At 38.7% G+C, this 17,768-nt stretch overlaps 4 protein-coding genes across 6 annotated transcripts; all 4 read left to right on the top strand.

Annotated features, from left to right (window-relative positions):
- The first annotated feature begins 1,596 nt into the window (after positions 1–1,596).
- Positions 1,597–5,766, top strand: LOC306696077 (uncharacterized protein). The gene is made up of 3 exons (XM_079159576.1): positions 1,597–1,637; positions 3,296–3,587; positions 4,057–5,766. Exons 2-3 carry the CDS (start codon positions 3,296–3,298, stop codon positions 4,221–4,223), a joined length of 459 nt encoding a protein of 152 aa, XP_079015702.1. The 5' UTR covers positions 1,597–1,637; the 3' UTR covers positions 4,224–5,766.
- LOC306696076 (uncharacterized protein) lies at positions 5,467–9,199 on the top strand. Of its 2 annotated transcripts, none has more exons than XM_079159575.1 (3): positions 5,467–5,507; positions 7,050–7,317; positions 7,416–9,199. In XM_079159575.1, the coding sequence occupies exons 2-3, from the start codon at positions 7,059–7,061 to the stop codon at positions 7,631–7,633; spliced, it is 477 nt and encodes a 158-aa protein (XP_079015701.1). In that variant the 5' UTR covers positions 5,467–5,507; positions 7,050–7,058; the 3' UTR covers positions 7,634–9,199. The 2 variants fall into 2 exon arrangements, with proteins under 2 accessions (XP_079015701.1, XP_079015700.1); XM_079159574.1 differs by having other exon boundaries at positions 5,476–5,507; positions 6,983–7,317.
- Positions 9,200–9,811: 612 nt separating this feature from the next.
- LOC306695670 (pyrin-like) lies at positions 9,812–13,802 on the top strand. Of its 2 annotated transcripts, none has more exons than XM_079158974.1 (3): positions 9,812–9,969; positions 12,135–12,405; positions 12,503–13,802. In XM_079158974.1, exons 2-3 carry the CDS (start codon positions 12,144–12,146, stop codon positions 12,670–12,672), a joined length of 432 nt encoding a protein of 143 aa, XP_079015100.1. In that variant the 5' UTR covers positions 9,812–9,969; positions 12,135–12,143; the 3' UTR covers positions 12,673–13,802. The 2 variants fall into 2 exon arrangements, with proteins under 2 accessions (XP_079015100.1, XP_079015101.1); XM_079158975.1 differs by lacking the exon at positions 9,812–9,969 and adding an exon at positions 11,591–11,946.
- Positions 13,803–14,422: 620 nt separating this feature from the next.
- Positions 14,423–16,591, top strand: LOC306695669 (pyrin-like; the record flags this gene model as incomplete). The annotated part of the gene is made up of 3 exons (XM_079158973.1): positions 14,423–14,488; positions 16,053–16,320; positions 16,416–16,591. Exons 2-3 carry the CDS (start codon positions 16,062–16,064, stop codon positions 16,589–16,591), a joined length of 435 nt encoding a protein of 144 aa, XP_079015099.1. The 5' UTR covers positions 14,423–14,488; positions 16,053–16,061.
- Between the last annotated feature and the right edge of the window lie 1,177 nt (positions 16,592–17,768).

The following is a 17,768-nucleotide window of genomic DNA, read 5'->3' as shown; positions in this document are numbered from 1 at the left end:
ATAGTGTGACTGTCTAACTTTTGCACAGATTTTCCTGCTGAAATAGTTTCAGATGATTATCAATTATTGCAACTTGCTACATCTGACATTTTGGATTGAAGAATAGACTTTTGACGGCTGTTCTCTCTACGCTTTAGAGCAGCCATTGTTATCTAATCAGATCGCTGTTATACTAACCCAGAGGGACTCTATTTGTCTTGGAGTTATTAGTTTGTTTGCTTACTTATTTATTTATTGTAAGACAAAAGACAAAACATCCCGCCAGCCATCGGACACCAACGGTCCCCCATCGCTCGCCCAACCTTCGTTCTACGACCTTCTCTACCCTCCTCGTTTCTTCTCCCCTATACTCTGGTGCCCCGTTATTATTAATAATCTCATTGACATCAATAAATCTATTGATGTCAATAATTTAGTTTTTCATATTTGCTGATAACCAAACATATATATGTATATATATATACATATACTCACCGGCCACTTTATTAGGTACACCTTGCTAGTACCGGGTTAGACCCCGTTTGCCTTCAGAACTGCCTTAATTCTTCGTAGCAGATTCAACAAGGTGTTTGAAACATTCCTCGCAGATTTTGGTCCATATTGACATGATAGCATCACGCAGTTGCTGCAGATTTGTCGGCTCCACATCCATGATGCAAACATCCCAAAGGTGCTCCATTGGATTGAGATGTGGTGACTGTGGAGGCCATTGGAGTACAGTCAACTCATTGTCATGTTCAAGAAAGCAGTTTGAGATGATTTGAGCTTTGTGACATGGTGCATTATCCTGCTTGTAACGAGTGGTTATTTAAGTTACTGTTGCCTTTCTATCATCTCGAACCACTCTGCCCATTCTCCTCTGACCTCTGACATTAACAAAGCATTTTCGTCCACACAACTGCCGCTAACTGGATATCTTCTCTTTTTTGGACCATTCTCTGTAAACCCTAGAGATGGTCGTGCGTGAAAATCCCAGTAGATCAGCAGTTTTTGAAAACCTCAGACTAGCCCGTCTGACACCAACAACCAAGTCACGTTCAAAGTCACTTAAATCCCCTTTCTTCCCCATTCTGATGCTCGCTTTGAACTTCAGCAAGTCGTCTACACATACATATATATACGTACATATATATATATATATATATATATATATATATATATATATATATATATATATATATATATATATATAAATACATATATATCTGTATGTCTTCTGCCTCTGACTGAGGCTAAACTACTGACACCAACAACTGCCAGCAAGAACATGTGCAGTTCATTATTTCTTTTTTCAAACAACATGAAACTGAAAGTAAGAGTTGTGGTCTCACTTGTGGACTAAACCATTGTTTCTCTAAAAAAGGGGGGGTTGGGGGGGGTTGAGATTGAGTTTGAAACTGGATGTTGAGGATTAACAGTGAAAGTTAAGTTAAAGGTCAAAAATAAAACCTGATGATGAAAAATGCACATAGACTTTAGGATTAATTGCAGATAAGGAGGAAGGTAAACAGTCTGTAAAACAAGCTTTAAGTTGGTATCTTCCACAAACAAGTTCAGACAATGAGTGTTCCCGCTCCCTTCTTTGTGCTGTAACCTCAAGAGGAAAAGCAGCTTACGAGGATATAGAAAAGGAGAAGGTGAGTATTAATTAGGCTTTGCTGCTTATTTCTTTTAGATTCCTTAATAACGTTCATTACAAAACTATGTTCCTATCAAAAGAAAAGGTTTGAATGGTGAATGATGTGATTCATGTATGAGTTTAATCGTCCAGTGAAGAGTCTTTTTTTTATTATCACAAGTTGAAAGGTGAGGCGGCTATGTTTAACAAATTGCACAACCTGTTATTTACTTGGGTTGTTGAGAAATAGACCATTTTTCAGTTGTATAAATAGGAGAGGACTTAATCAAATGTTTGCTTCTATCTTTGTTCTTGCTTTTAGCCGTTTGTTGTGTATTTCTATTTTCCTGTAAATAGTTCTATGATTTGTTCACATAAAGAAGATTCTGATCCGAACAAAGTCTCAAAAATTGTAATTTTATAGTTTTCTTCTATAAGATATATCAGTTCACCCATGAATACAATATGATAAAATATAATAAATTTAATTAAATGTACTGTATGGAAATCTTTTGTTTTTACATCCCAGATGAAGAACAAAGACATTTGAACATGAGACTCAACATGCAGGCCGTTAAGGTGCGTTCACACCAAAAGCGTTTCACGCGTCGCGAATCGCGCCAAACGCGCCAAACGCAACGCCGGCATCGCCGGGGACTATTTGTGTTCATTTGCGTCCAACGCGCTGGACGCGCCAAAAAGGGGGCGTGGCTTATCGGCCTGAAAGCTGTTCAACTGTCCGCCATCAACCGTAGAAAAATAGCCTCTATTTCTGCTCAGTACGTGTTGTGGAAGTCCCAGATATCACAGGGAACTAAACGCCGTCATGTCTGGTTCATAACATAGTCCGGAGGAGCTCCGTGGATTTCATCGAGCTCACTGTGTCTAGCGAGCCACACGTCGGCTGTTTACTACAGCTGTATGAACACACTATAAACTGACTTGGCTGTGATTTAACGGCAATAAACCGACAAAAAGGGACTCCGAAATAACTACGTAATGATGCCGATTTGTACTTGTTTTATCAATGAAGCTCGGATCGATCGGTGCTAGGCTATGCTAACATTACGATAACGTCATATAGACGTAAATACGGCAGCGTCTATTCATTGTTTGTACCATATGGTTTACACACAAACATGTCTACACATAGTTTGGTCCGGTCTCTACTGATATGAGGTATCGTAGAGCTCTGGGTGAACATAGCGGCTACAGCATTTATTTTCTGATTTAGCAACGGCAGGACTTCACTGATGACGGAGAGAGCAACTCAACGCTGATTGGCTATCGCGCTGGAGCGTCACGCGATTTTTTCGCAGAAGTTCAAATATTTCAACTTCAGCGTTTGGGGCGTTTCGGCGTTTCGGCGTTTCGGCGTTTTGACGCGTCAAACGCGCCGCGCCAAACGCGACGCCCCAAACGCGCCAAACGCGCCAAACGCCCCAAACGCGTCTGTACATAGACTTTGTATGTAATCGCGCCGCGTCAATCGCGTGAAACGCTTTTGGTGTGAACACGGCTTTAGAGTAGCTTCAGTGTTTATGGTTCATAAAATATATGGCGTGTTGAGAAAATGAAATCAGAAATTCTCAATTAAAGGTATTATATATTTACCTGGTAAAGCTGCCAGAGTGATGGTTCCTGGTTTTCTTTTGTTCATTCGTCTCTCTGTTATAGATGTCGTCGCGGAATTTCGAGACAAAGTGGAAAACAGCCCTGACCTCCATCCTGGAGGAGCTGAGCCCGCCACAGTTCAGGAAGTTAATTATCAATCTGGACAAAATCCCTCAAGGTCGGAGGACGGAGGACAAAGAAGAATTCCCTGGTATCATCATCCAGTTGTACGGGACTGAAGGGTCCATCTCTGTGATCGATAAAGAAATGAAGGTCATGAGGAAGGACGCTAAAGTCCAGGAGCCACTGCAAGGCTTTGTGAAGGAACTGAAGAAACGACGACAGAAAATAAAAGGTGAGTTCAGAAGATCAACCGCCTGAATCCATTTAGATTATTGACCCCGTGTTGAGTTCTTTACAAAGTGATCAGAGCGAATATATAAAACACAAATACATAACTGATTTCCAGAAACACGGACGAGCAAACTGGATCGGTTTCATCCAGTTATTAGGGCCCGAGCACCGATGTAGTCAGAGCGGAGGACCTATAGTTCTTCTAATTGGGGCCCGAGCACCGACGTAAAATGACTTGAAAGAGTGGATGAAACCGATTCATAGAGAATTGATAGAGACCTACGGCGACGAAATGGCTGTGAACGTCAGTGTTGATGTTCTGAAGAAGACGAGCAAAGATAACACTGCAAAGAAGTTGAAGAAGACGCAGTTGGATATTTCTGAAATACATTTACAAGTCAAAGTAAGCAAAATTAGATTACTTCCCTTTTTTTACATTATTCTCTGCATCTGTATGTTTTCATCAGCAGGAGGAGACACAGCTGCACCCTCCACATCTGCTGCAGCACCTCCTGCTGCTCCCGTAGCACCTCGTGCTGCTCCTGCCTCAATGATGGCTCAGGACCGAAGTAACATCATCGCCCCGAATATCGCAGGTTCCACCATTGGGACATTGAATATAAACATCCCCAGATAGACTCATGTAACACATCCAGATCGAGATGAGGGAATACACACTCATTTTTGTTTTGTTATTTTTATTATTATTGCTGTAAGAAACCCTTTGCTAAGCCCCGCCTCTTGCTGCTTTTCCGTTACCATGGAGCCCACACTGTCACTAACTGCACTCCCTGAATAAAAAGTGATTTCAGAGTGAAGCAGACAGAAGGTACACTATGCATTTAAAGAATATATATGGAACTGATTCAGCAGTGAAAACAGGTGAAAAAGATAAAGATAGAAGCTAAAGCTACAGATCACAGCGTGAAAGTGAAACATCACCTGATGATCGAGACAGAAGACAATGAAATTAAGGAACAACACTGTTCATGTAAAGCCTGGTAGGTCTTCACAACGTTAAACTATGACTAACTCCAAATACACAAAACCAGCCTCTAAATAGAGAACATCTGAAAGCCAACACACTTGTGGGTGCCCACAGGAGGAGGTATCGTTATTCATACATAATACGCCCGTCCAGTCATTTCATTTGGGCTGAATGTTTTGATTGGACGGCCTACCTGCCTGTCTACCTGCCTGTCTACCTGTGTGAAACATCTTCTGGATGATGTGATTGATTAAATAAATCCAGTTGAATATCTGGAAAGGAGTGATGTGAAAATGAATTTGTGCCATTTCCTTCTTTATGAGTAATTATAGTGTGACTGTCTAACTTTTGCACAGATTTTCCTGCTGAAATAGTTTCAGATGATTATCAATTATTGCAACTTGCTACATTTGACATTTTGGATTGACGAATAGACTTTTGACGGCTGTTCTCTCTACGCTTTAGTGCAGCCATTGTTATCTAATCAGATCGCTGTTATACTAACCCAGAGGGACTCTTGTTAGCTTGGAGTTATTAGTTTCTTGTTTACTTATTTATTGCAAGACAAAAGACAAAACAAGGAAGACATAATTAGTGAATACAGGGCAGTTATCAACATTTTATTAGGGAAAGAGAAAACAGGATGTTAATTGTATATCATTAAAAATGAAGTTGCAAACAAAAAAAGATCTGTCTGTCTGAAATACTCCTGTGTGCTGTAATAAGATTTCCCTTCATTGGAGCTGAGGGGCTCAAACAGGTGGAGAACAAAAGGAAAGTATTTTTGGATGTAAAGCGTTCCAGATGTTTGTTATCGAGCTGAACCTTGTGGTCGAGCTGCAGCCTCACGTTCTTTAGAAACCGAAACTAAATGATATCCGCCATTCTGTATGTTTTTTGTGCTAGGTGTACTGTGGGGTTGTCGGTAACGCGGTGAGTCCTTTTCCTGTTAAAATGTTCATTAAATGATACTTTTGGTTCTGTCGCTGCTTCCTGTTTGGGCACTTTGTAAAAATCAAACAATTAAAGTTTCAGCAGAAGTTTGTTAAACCTGCCGGAACCAGTTTGTCGACACAATGTTGTAACACGGACGGTGTGTCTTCTTTAGGTGTGTCGTTCTTTCTCAGGGGATTTTAACGTGTTTGTTTCCATATTTATTCATGTAAATCCTTTATCATATTCATGTCTTCATTACCCCGCTATAGCAGTGTTGTTTAGCCCAAATATAACTTTCAGAGCCTCACGAGAGTCCAATAATGTTGTGAAGGATTTCCGGAAATTACTCTCTACTAAAGCAGCCGTCATGAAAGGTCAATGAATCGAGTCTAAAGCGTTATTAATGTCAGTTCATAAGTTACTAACACGTGGTGAGTTTGCTAAGTTGTAGGAAATCTTTCTTCAGCATGTAGCTCTTTAAAGTGGCACTCTGCTGCTTTTACACGAGGATCATGGTCTCACCATCATATATGTGAGAACAGTTGTATTATAACCCTGATGAATCAGGTGCTGGCTTGATTAACGATGTGAACGACTTGCATTGTGGGAAATGTAGGCTCCAGTAGTTTTGGAGCTTGAGGGACTGAAAGTCAGGGTATCTCTGCCCCAGCTTAAAATGTTCAAAATGTATTTTTTCAAAGATTTGTTTTTGTCATTGAACAACACAGGGTTCCTCCATGAAATGGATGTAGTCCCCTTATGCACACAGATAACATAAAACAGACATTCAAAATATTTCTATTAGAATACATATTTAATTTCGAACAACCTATAATAGCGATATAAAAGCAGCACTAAAGGAAGAGCAAAGGTTATGAAATAGCTGGACTATGACTTATTTATATTTATAATTATACGTGACTTTCTAACATTTGCTGGTTTCCTGTTATAACAGTAGACAAGGACGCTGAATTATGAATTGTGATGTTAAAAATATAAGTACATGTTATTAAATAGTATTAGGTATAATTAATAATTATCAAATAGATTTATGTTAACAATGGTGGAATGTAACTATTTACTAAAGTACTGTTCTAAAGTGTGATTTTCAAGTACTTGTACTTGTGTTTTTTTATTTTATGCTACTTTATACTTCCACTCCACATCTCAGATGTTAATATTGTATGTTTTACTCTTCAACATTTATGCAATATCTAATATCTAATAAATGATGACGTATTGATAATAGAATAAACGTCCCACAATATATAAAGTGATTATTATGAGCTCTACCTTTACCAGCTGCAACATTAAAGTTATGGACACATCAATGCATCAATAATTATAATCCAATAATATAATATTATCCTGAAATGGATGATTTGGTGATTTAATTTGGTCTGACTTCAGCAATTATGTGCTAATCAGATTTAAAATACAGTATAAAAATTTATTTTTTTTCCCGTGGACAGGCAGCTCAGCTCAAGAGGGCAAACATTGAATGCTAATCTGGAAATGTATTTACCTCTACCTGCACAGTGAGCAGACATGGCCGTTCCACAGCTGCTGTTTGAGTCTCTGGAACATTTGAGCAAACATGGTTTTGTAGAGTTTAAGTGGTGGCTTGGGAAAGGTGTTGACTTCAAACGGATTCCCCGGTCCCTCCTGGAGGACGCCAACCAGATGGACACTGTGGGAAAGATGATGGACTACTATGGCGAAGAAATGGCTGTGAACATCGCTGTTAATATTCTGAAGAAGACGGGCAGAGATGACATCGCAAAGAGGTTGATAAACAGATACGCAGGTGGATGTTTCTTGAATACATTTACAAGTCAAGTTAAGCAAAATCTGATTATTTCCCTTGTTTTTACATTATTCTCTGCATCTGTATGTTTTCATCAGCAGGGGGAGAAACAGCTGCACCCTCCAGATCAACATCTGTTGCAGCACCTCCTGCCGCTCCTGTAGCACCTCGTGCCGCTCCTGTAGCACCTCCTGCCGCTCCTGTAGCACCTCCTGCTGCTCCTGCCTCAATGATGGCTCAGGACCAAAGTAACATTATCGCCCAGAATATCGCAGGTTCCACCATTGGGACATTGAATATAAACTTCTACAAATAATCATGAAACACATCCAGATCGAGATAAGGGAATACACACTAGTTTTATTTTGTTATTTTTATTATTATTATTGCAGTAATAAACCCGTTGCTAAGCCCCGCCTCCTGCTGCTTTTCCGTCAAGTTGTCAGAGCTACGTTACCATGGAGCCCACACTGTCACTAACTGCACTCCCTGAACAAAAAGTGATTTCAGAGTGAAGCAGACAGAAGGTACACTATGCATTTAAAGAATATATATGGAACTGATTCAGCAGTGAAAACAGGTGAAAAAGATAAAGAAGCTAAAGCTACAGATCAGTGTGAAAGTGAAACATCACCTGATGATCGAGACAGAAGACAATGAAATTAAGGAACAACACTGTTCATGTAAAGCCTGGTAGGTCTTCATTCCCCCTTACAATCATTAAAAAGCAGCAAGTGTTTACATTCAGTACACCTTCAGTAGCTAGCGTAGTGTAGAAGTGCTAATGATAATTTATGATTTGCTGAAGTACTCTGCTAATGTTGGGTCCACAGGTTTTTACGTGAAACGTAACATTTTAGTAATGTTTATCTCCTTCAACCTCTCGACGAGTATCACAACGTTAAACTATGACTAGCTCCAAATACACAAAACCAGCCTCTAAATAGAGAACATCTGAAACTATTGCTTGAGAGTTCATGGAGCAGAGCTACTCAGTTGTCAGACCCTGGTCGTTACTGGCAGAATCTACGCTTTGATTGGCCAGTCTGCGTTCAAAGGGCGGGGCTTAGTGGAGAATGGACACCTTTGCATTGTCATGTCATTGTTTCATCACCAGCCCACACTTGTGGGTGCCCACAGGAGGAGGTATCGTTATTCATACGTAATACGCCCGTCCAGTCATTTCATTTGGGCTGAATGTTTTGATTGGACGGCCTACCTACCTGTCTACATACCTGTCTACCTGTCAACCTTAGCTTTAAGTCTCAGAGAGCTAGTCCAAGTCTGATGATGACCAAATCCTTGACGTTGATGTGACACCAGATCTGTCAGTATATGCATTTTTAGACCTTCAGTACATTTCAATATAATTGTTTAAAAATGTGCTAGTACACAAAAAGCCTGTATTTTTATAACACTTGTGTAAATAGTTAAACATTTGTGTACTCATGGTATTTCTCTCTGACAGAGTTTACCAGGAGGGCTCAGAATAGAAAATGTGTAAAAGTTGTAATCGTTAAGAGGAACAGCTGATTCCTTAGTCAATGAAAACTTAGAGACAAATACAGAGAGAATATGTTGACTTAATGTTGCTGAAAAAATGTGGACCATAAATACTATCAAAAATGTGTATTGACATAATGATAATCTTAGGATAATCTTAAAGTGTTGATCCTGAGATGTAAGTGCAGCTCCGTCACGTCTGCAGGTGCTTGTCGTCGCCACCTGGTGTCAGCAGGTGGAGCCACATTGATGTGACAACAGCTTTGTGTGCTTCTGTATCTGTAGTGTAAACCTGCAGGAAGATGAGGACAGAAAGAGCCTCAACAAGCGTGACAACATATCTATCTCATATATATATATATTTTTTTTTTTTTTGTAGTGGAACTTTTGTGAAACATCTTCTGGATGATGTGATTGATCAAATAAATCCAGTTGAATATCTGGAAAGGAGTGATGTGAAACTGAATTTGTGCATTTTCCTTCTTTATGACGTAATTATATTGTGACTGTCTAACTTTTGCACAGATTTTCCTGCTGAAATAATTTCAGATGATTATTAATTATTGCAACCTGCTACATTTGACATTTTCTCTCTACGCTTCAGTGCAGCCATTGTTATTTAATCAGATCGCTGTTATATTAACCCAGAGGGACTCTTGTTAGCTTGGAGCTATTTGTGTTTGTTTATTTATTTGTTTCTTTGCTTATTTATTTATTGCAAGACAAAAGACAAAACATTAACAGAATGAAACGAGGAAGACATAAACAGTAAATACAGAGCAGTTATCAACATTTTATTAGGGAACGAGAAAACAAGATGTTCATTCTATATCAATAAAGATAAAGTTGCAAACCAAAAAAACAAACAGGACAGAGTCAAACACAAACTGTTGACTTAAGGATGGAAGCTCTGTCTGTCTAAAATACTCCTGTGTGCTGTAATAAGATTTCCCTTCATTGGAGCTGAGGGGCTCAAACAGGTGGAGAACAAAAGGAAAGTATTTTTGGATGTAAAGCGTTCCAGATGTTTGTTATCGAGCTGAACGTTGTGGTCGAGCTGCAGCCTCACAGTTATTAGAAACCGAAACTAAAATTTTACCCGCCAGTATTTTCCGTCGCTTGGTGTATTTGTGGGTTGTCGGAGCCGTGGTGAGTCCTTGTTCTATTGACATGTTCATTAAATGATACTTTTTGTTCCAACGCTGCTTCCTGTTTGAGCACTTTGTAAAAATCAAACAGTTCAAGTTTCAGCAGAAGTTTGTTAAACCTGCCGGAACCAGTTTGTCGACACAATGTTGTAACACGGACGGTGTGTCTTCTTTAGGTGTGTCGTTCTTTCTCAGGGGATTTTAACGTGTTTGTTTCCATATTTATTAATGTAAATCATGTATCATATTCATGTCTTCATTGCCCCGCTATAGCAGTGTTGTTTAGCCCTAATATAAGTTTCAGATCCTCACGAGAGTCCAATAATGTTGTGAAGGATTTCCGGAAATTACTCTCTACTAAAGCAGCCGTCATGAAGGATTTATGAATCGAGTTTAAAGGCTTTATTAATGTCAGTTCATAAGTTACTAACATGTGGTGAGTTTGCTAAGTTGTAGGAAATCTTTCTTCAGCATGTAGCTCTTTAAAGTGTCACTCTGCTGTTTTTACACGACGATCATCGTCTCACCATCATATATGTGAGAACAGTTGTGTTATGTAATGAAATAACCCCGATGAGCAGGTGATTGCTTGATTAACGATGTTAACAACTTGCATTGTGGGAAATGTAGGACACAGCTGTTAACCTTCCAGATGAATTATGAATTGTGATGTTAAAAATATAAGTAGTTGTTAATAAACAGTATTAGGTATAATTAATAATTATCAAATATATTTATGTTAACAATGGTGGAATGTAACTATTTACTAAAGTACCGTTCTTAAGTGTGTATTTTCAATTTATGCTACTTTATACTTCCACACCACAACTCAGATGTTAATATTGTACTTTTTACTCTACAATATTTATGCAATATCTAATATCTAATAAATGATGATGTATAGAATAAACGTTCCACAATATATAAAGTGATTATTATGAGCTCTACCTTTACCAGCTGCAACATTAAAGGGATGGACGCATCAATAATTATAATCCAATAATATTATATTATCCTGAAATGGATGATTTGGTGATTTAGTTTGTTCCGACTTTAGCAATTATGTTCTAATCATATATTTAAAATACAGTATACAAGTTTAAGCCCGGCCTTGAACACATCATGGACTCCAGACATGAAGACTTATCTGAAGGAGATAAACTCGCGACCCTTTGTGAATGGTTAACTCGTGACTTAATTGCGGCCCTTTTCCAGTAGGTGTAAGTAGGCCAATAGTCCATTGAGTGCTACCTGCTGAATTAAAGAGATCTAAATAAACTTCCCACATCCTGCCGATCAAAGGTTCTTCTTATTAATGTGTAAACCTGATCTGTAGCAACATCATTAAAGGATTTGTGTAATACGCTGCAGCCCTAGTCAAGAACATAATCTCCTTTAAACTATACAGATATGAGAGTATTATTAATCTTCTCATCTAACTTTTGGCAACAAAGTAAATAAGAGTATTGTCAAATTATTCCTTTAACATTGAATGTAAATAACCAAATTCATGTGTGGCAAGCAATCTGTTGTTTTTCGTTGCATGTTTTGTCTGTTTTTCTGAGTTTATGTCTTTATTGTTTTTAAAACGAAATGCTTTTATTTTGAAAGCACCTCTGAGAGTAATAGACGGAAGTGGTATTGTATGCGCAAGGGGAGAGAGTAACGGACGGAGAGAAAGACGGTTAGAGAGTAACGGACGGAGAGAAAGACGGTGGGAGAGAGAGTAACGGACAGAGAGTAACGGACGGAGAGAAAGACGGTAGGAGAGAGAGTAACGGACAGAGAATAACGGACGGAGAGAAAGACGGTAGGAGAGAGAGTAACGGACGGAGAGAAAGACGGTGGGAGAGAGTAACGGACAGAGAGTAACGGACGGAGAGAAAGACGGTTGGAGAGAGAGTAACGGACGGAGAGAAAGACGGTGGGACAGAGAGTAACGGACGGAGAGAAAGACGGTTGGAAATGGATATTAACGGTACGGGATGAGTACCCCCCCGAAGAGGCACAAGCTCTTAAACCAGTTGGTTGTTTGTAGTTGTTTGTTGTTTGTTTGATTAATCAATAAATTACACAATCATCAGTTAAGTGTCAAACCATCATTCGGAGGGATACGCTACATTGAATGCTATCTGGAAACTTATTTACCCTCTTCTACCTGTACAGTGAGCAGACATGGCCGTTCCGGATCTACTACTTAAGACTCTGGATCATCATCTGCTCGAAGATGACTTCAACAAGTTTAAGTGGTATCTCGGGAATGGTGGTGAATTCAAAGCGATTCCCCGATCCTCCCTGGAGAACGCGAAACGGATAAACACCGTGACAAAGATGATAGAAACCTACGGCGAAGAAACGGCTGTGAAAATCGCTGTTGATGTTCTGCAGAAGATGGGCAACAATAACGCTGCACAGAAGTTGAAGAACAGCTACGCAGGTGGATGTTTCTTAAAAACATTTACAAGTCAAATTAAGCAAAATCTGATTATTTCTCTTTCTTTACATTATTCTCTGCATCTGTATGTTTTCATCAGCAGGGGGAAACACAGCTGCACCGTCCACATCTGCTGCAGCACCTCCTGCTGCTCCCGTAGCACCTCCTGCTGCTCCTGCCTCAATAATGGCTCAGCAAGGAGCTATCGTCTTCGCCCCGAATGTCGCAAGTTCCACCACTGGAACATGGAATATAAACTTCACCAAATAGAAACATGAAACACATCCAGACCGAGATAAGGGAATACACACTAGTTTTATTTTGTTATTTTTATTATTATTATTATTGCAGTAATAAACCCGTTGCTAAGCCCCGCCTCCTGCTGCTTTTCCATCAAGTTGTCAGAGCTACGTTACCATGGAGCCCACACTGTCACTAACTGCACTCCCTGAATAAAAAGTGATTTCAGAGTGAAGCAGACAGAAGGTACACTATGCATTTAAAGAATATATATGGAACTGATTCAGCAGTGAAAACAGGTGAAAAAGATAAAGATAGAAGCTAAAGCTACAGATCACAGTGTGAAAGTGAAACATCACCTGATGATCGAGACAGAAGACAATGAAATTAAGGAACAACACTTTTCATGTAAAGCCTGGTAGTTCTTCATTCCCCCTTACAATCATTAAAAAGCAGCAAGTGTTTACATTCAGTACACCTTCAGTAGCTAAATCCTTTACATTGATGTGACACCAGATCTGTCAGTATTTTTAGACCCAGTACCTTCAGTACATTTTAATATAATTGTTAGTTTTAAAATGTGCTAGAACACAAGCAGCCTGTATTTTTATAACACTAGTGTAAATAGTTAAACATTTGTGTACTCATGGTACTATTTCTCTCTCACAGAGATCACCAGGAGGGCTCAGAATAGAAAATGTGTAAAAGTTGTAATCGTTAAGAGGAACAGCTGATTCCTTAGTCAATAAAAATTAGAGACAAATACAGAGAGAATATGTTGAATTGATGTTGCTGAAAAAATGTGGACCATAAATACTATCAAAAATGTGTATTGACATAATGATAATCTTAGGAATTAAGACTTTAAAGTGTTGATCCTGAGATTTAAGTGCAGCTCCGTCACGTCTGCAGGTGCTGGTTGTCTCCACCTGGTGTCAGCAGGTGGAGCCACATTGATGTGACAACAGCTTTGTGTGCTTCTGTATCTGTAGTGTAAACCTGCAGGAAGATGAGGACAGAAAGAGCCTCAACAAGTGTGACAACATATCTATCTCATATATATAAATATATTTTAATTTTTGTGTGGAACTTATGTGAAACATCTTCTGGATGATGTGATTGATCAAATAAATCCAGTTGAATATCTGGAAAGGAGTGATGTGAAACTGAATTTGTGCCATTTCCTTCTTTATGACGTAATTATAGTGTGACTGTCTAACTTTTGCACAGATTTTCCTGCTGAAATAGTTTCAGATGATTTTCAATTACTGCAACTTGCTACATCTGACATGTTCTCTCTACGATTTAGTGCAGCCATTGTTATCTAATCAGATCGCTGTTATACTAACCCAGAGGGACTCTTGTTAGCTTGGAGTTATTAGTTTATTTGCTTACTTATTTATTTATTTATTTATTGCAAGACAAAAGACAAAACATTAACAGAACGAAACGAGGAAGACATAAACAGTGAATACAGAGCAGTTATCAACATTTTACTAGGTAAAGAGAAAACTAGATGTTAATTGTATATCAATAGATATGAAGTTGCAAACCAAAAAGACTAACAGGAAAGAGTCAAACACAAACTGTTGACTTAAGGATGGAAGCTCTGTCTGTCTAAAATACTCCTGTGTGCTGTAATAAGATTTCCCTTCATTGGAGATGAGGGGCTCAAACAGGAAAGTATTTTTGGATGTAAAGCGTTCCAGATGTTTGTTATCGAGCTGAACCTTGTGGTCGCTCAGACGAGCTGCAGCCTCACATTCTTTAGAAACCGAAACTAAATTTGACCAGCCATTCTGTGTGTTTTCTGTCGCTTGGTGTACTGTGGGTTGTCGGTAACGCGGTGAGTCCTTTTCTTATTAAAATGTTCATTAAATGATACTTTTGGTTCCGTCGCTGCTTCCTGTTTGAGCACTTTGTAAAAATCAAACAGTTCAAGTTTCAGCAGAAGTTTGTAAAACCTGCCGGAAGTAGTTTGTCGACACAATGTTGTAACACGACGGTGGTGTCTTCTTTAGGTGTGTCGTTCTTTCTCAGGGGATTTTACCGTGTTTGTTTCATATTAATTAATGTAAATCCTTTATCATATTCATGTCTCCATTACCCCGCTATAGCAGTGTTGTTTAGCACAAATATAACTTTCAGATCCTCACGAGAGTCCAATAATGTTGTGAAGGATTTCCGGAAATTACTCTCTACTAAAGCAGCCGTCATGAAGGATTTAAGATCCGAGTTTAAAGGCTTTGTTAATGTCAGTTCATAAGTTACTAACACGTGGTGAGTTTGCTAAGTTGTAGGAAATCTTTCTTCAGCATGTAGCTCTTTAAAGTGGCACTCTGCTGTTTTTACACGACGATCATCGTCTCACCATCATATATGTGAGAACAGTTGTGTTATGTAATGAAATAACCCCGATTAGCAGGTGATTGCTTGATTAACGATGTTAACAACTTGCATTGTGGGAAATGTAGGACACAGCTGTTAACCTTCCAGATGAATTATGAGTTGTGATGTTAAAAATATGAGTAGTTGTTAATAAACAGTATTAGGTATAATTAATAGTTATCAAATATATTTATGTTAACAATGGTGGAATGTAACTATTTACTGAAGTACTGTTCTAAAGTGTGATTTTGAAGTACTTGTACTTGTGTATTTTCATTTTATGATACTTTATAATTCCACCCCACATCTCAGATGTTAATATTGTACTTTTTACACTACAATATGTATGCAATATCTAATATCCAATAAATGATGATGTATAGAATAAACTTCCCACAATATATAAAGTGATTATTATGAGCTCTACCTTTACCAGCTGCAACATTAAAGGGATGGACACATCAATGCATCAATAATTATAATCCAATAATATTATATTGTCCTGAAATGGACTATTTGGTGATTCAATTTCGTCTGACCTTAGCAATTATGTGCTAATCATATATATTTAAAATATAGTAATTTAAGTTTAAGCCTGGCCTTGAACACATCCTGGACTCCATGATGACTTATCCGAAGGAGATAAACTCGCGACCCTTTGTGAAAGGTTAACTCGTGACTTAATTGCGGCCCTTTTCCAGTAGGTTTAAGTCGGCTAATAGTCCATTGAGTGCTACCTGGTGAATTAAAGAAATTGCTAAATAAACTTCCCACATCCTGCCGATCAAAGGTTCTTCTTATTAATGTGTAAACCTGATCTGTAGCAACATCAGTAAAGGATTTGTGTAATACGCTGCAGCCCTAGTCAAGAACATAATCTCCTTTAAACTATACAGATATGAGAGTATTATTAATCTTCTCATCTAACTTTTGGCAACAAAGCTAATAAGAGTATTGTCAAATTATTCCTTTAACATTGAATGCTAATCTGGAAACGTATTTACCCTCTTCTACCTGCACAGTGAGCAGACATGGCCGTTCGACGGCTGCTACGTAAGACTCTGGAAGATTTGTCTAAATATGACTTTGAAAAGTTTAAGTCGGAGCTCGTGGATGCTGAGGAATTCATACCGATTCCCCGGTCCCTCCTTGAGGATAAGGACCCGATTGCCACTGTGACAAGGATGATAGAAACCTACCGCGAAGAAATGGCTGTGAACAATGCTGTGAAGGTTCTGAGGGAGATTGGCAACAATAACGCTGCAGAGAAGTTGAAGAACAGCTACGCAGGTGGATGTTTCTTAAAACATTTACAAGTCAAATTAAGCAAAATCAGATTCTTTCCTTTCTTTACATTATTCTCTTCATCTGTATGTTTTCATCAGCACGGGGAAACTCAGCTGCACCCTCCACATCCACATCTGCTGCAGCACCTCCTGCTGCTCCCGTAGCACCTCCTGCTGCTCCTGCCTCAATAATGGCTCAGCAAGGAGCTATCGTCTTCGCCCCGAATGTCGCAGGTTCCAACACTGGGACATGGAATGTAAACTTCACCAAATAGAAACATGAAACACATCCAGATCGAGATAAGGGAATACACACTAGTTTTATTTTGTTATTTTTATTATTATTATTGCAGTAATAGACCCGTTGCTAAGCCCCGCCTCCTGCTGCTTTTCCGTCAAGTTGTCAGAGCTACGTTACCATGGAGCCCACACTGTCACTAACTGCACTCCCTGAACAAAAAGTGATTTCAGAGTGAAGCAGACAGAAGGTACACTATGCATTTAAAGAATATATATGGAACTGATTCAGCAGTGAAAACAGGTGAAAAAGATAAAGATAGAAGCTAAAGCTACAGATCACAGTGTGAAAGTGAAACATCACCTGATGATCGAGACAGAAGACAATGAAATTAAGGAACAACACTGTTCCTGTAAAGCCTGGTAGGTCTTCATTCCCCCTTACAATCATTAAAAAGCAGCAAGTGTTTACATTCAGTACACCTTCAGTAGCTAAATCCTTTACATTGATGTGACACCAGATCTGTCAGTATTTTTAGACCCAGTACCTTCAGTACATTTTAATATAATTGTTTTAAAATGTGTTAGAACACAAGCAGTCTGTATTTTTATAACACTAGTGTAAATAGTTAAACATTTGTGTACTCATGGTACTATTTCTCTCTCACAGAGATCACCAGGAGGGCTCAGAATAGAAAATGTGTAAAAGTTGTAATCATTAAGAGGAACAGCTGATTCCTTAGTCAATAAAACTTAGAGACAAATACAGAGAGAATATGTTGAATTGATGTTGCTGAAAAAATGTGGACCATAAATACTATGAAAAATGTGTATTGACATAATGATAATCTTAGGAATTAAGACTTTAAAGTGTTGATCCTGAAATTTAAGTACAGCTCCGTCACATCTGCAGGTGCTGGTTGTCTCCACCTGGTGTCAGCAGGTGGAGCCACATTGATGTGACAACAGCTTTGTGTGCTTCTGTATCTGTAGTGTAAACCTGCAGGAAGATGAGGACAGAAAGAGCCTCAGCAAGCGTGACAACATATCTATCTCATATATATATATATATATATTTTTTTATTTTTGTGTGGAACTTATGTGAAACATCTTCTGGATGATGTGATTGATTAAAATAAATCCAGTTGAATATCTGGAAAGGAGTGATGTGAAACTGAATTTGTGCATTTTCCTTCTTTATGACGTAATTTTAGT

The sequence above is a fragment of the Pholis gunnellus genome, assembly GCF_910591455.1.
Source record: "Pholis gunnellus genome assembly, chromosome: 5".
NCBI classification, from domain to species: Eukaryota; Metazoa; Chordata; class Actinopteri; order Perciformes; family Pholidae; genus Pholis; species Pholis gunnellus.
The sequence above is the reverse complement of the archived record's forward strand: the minus strand, read 5'-3'. Positions and strand labels throughout refer to the sequence as shown.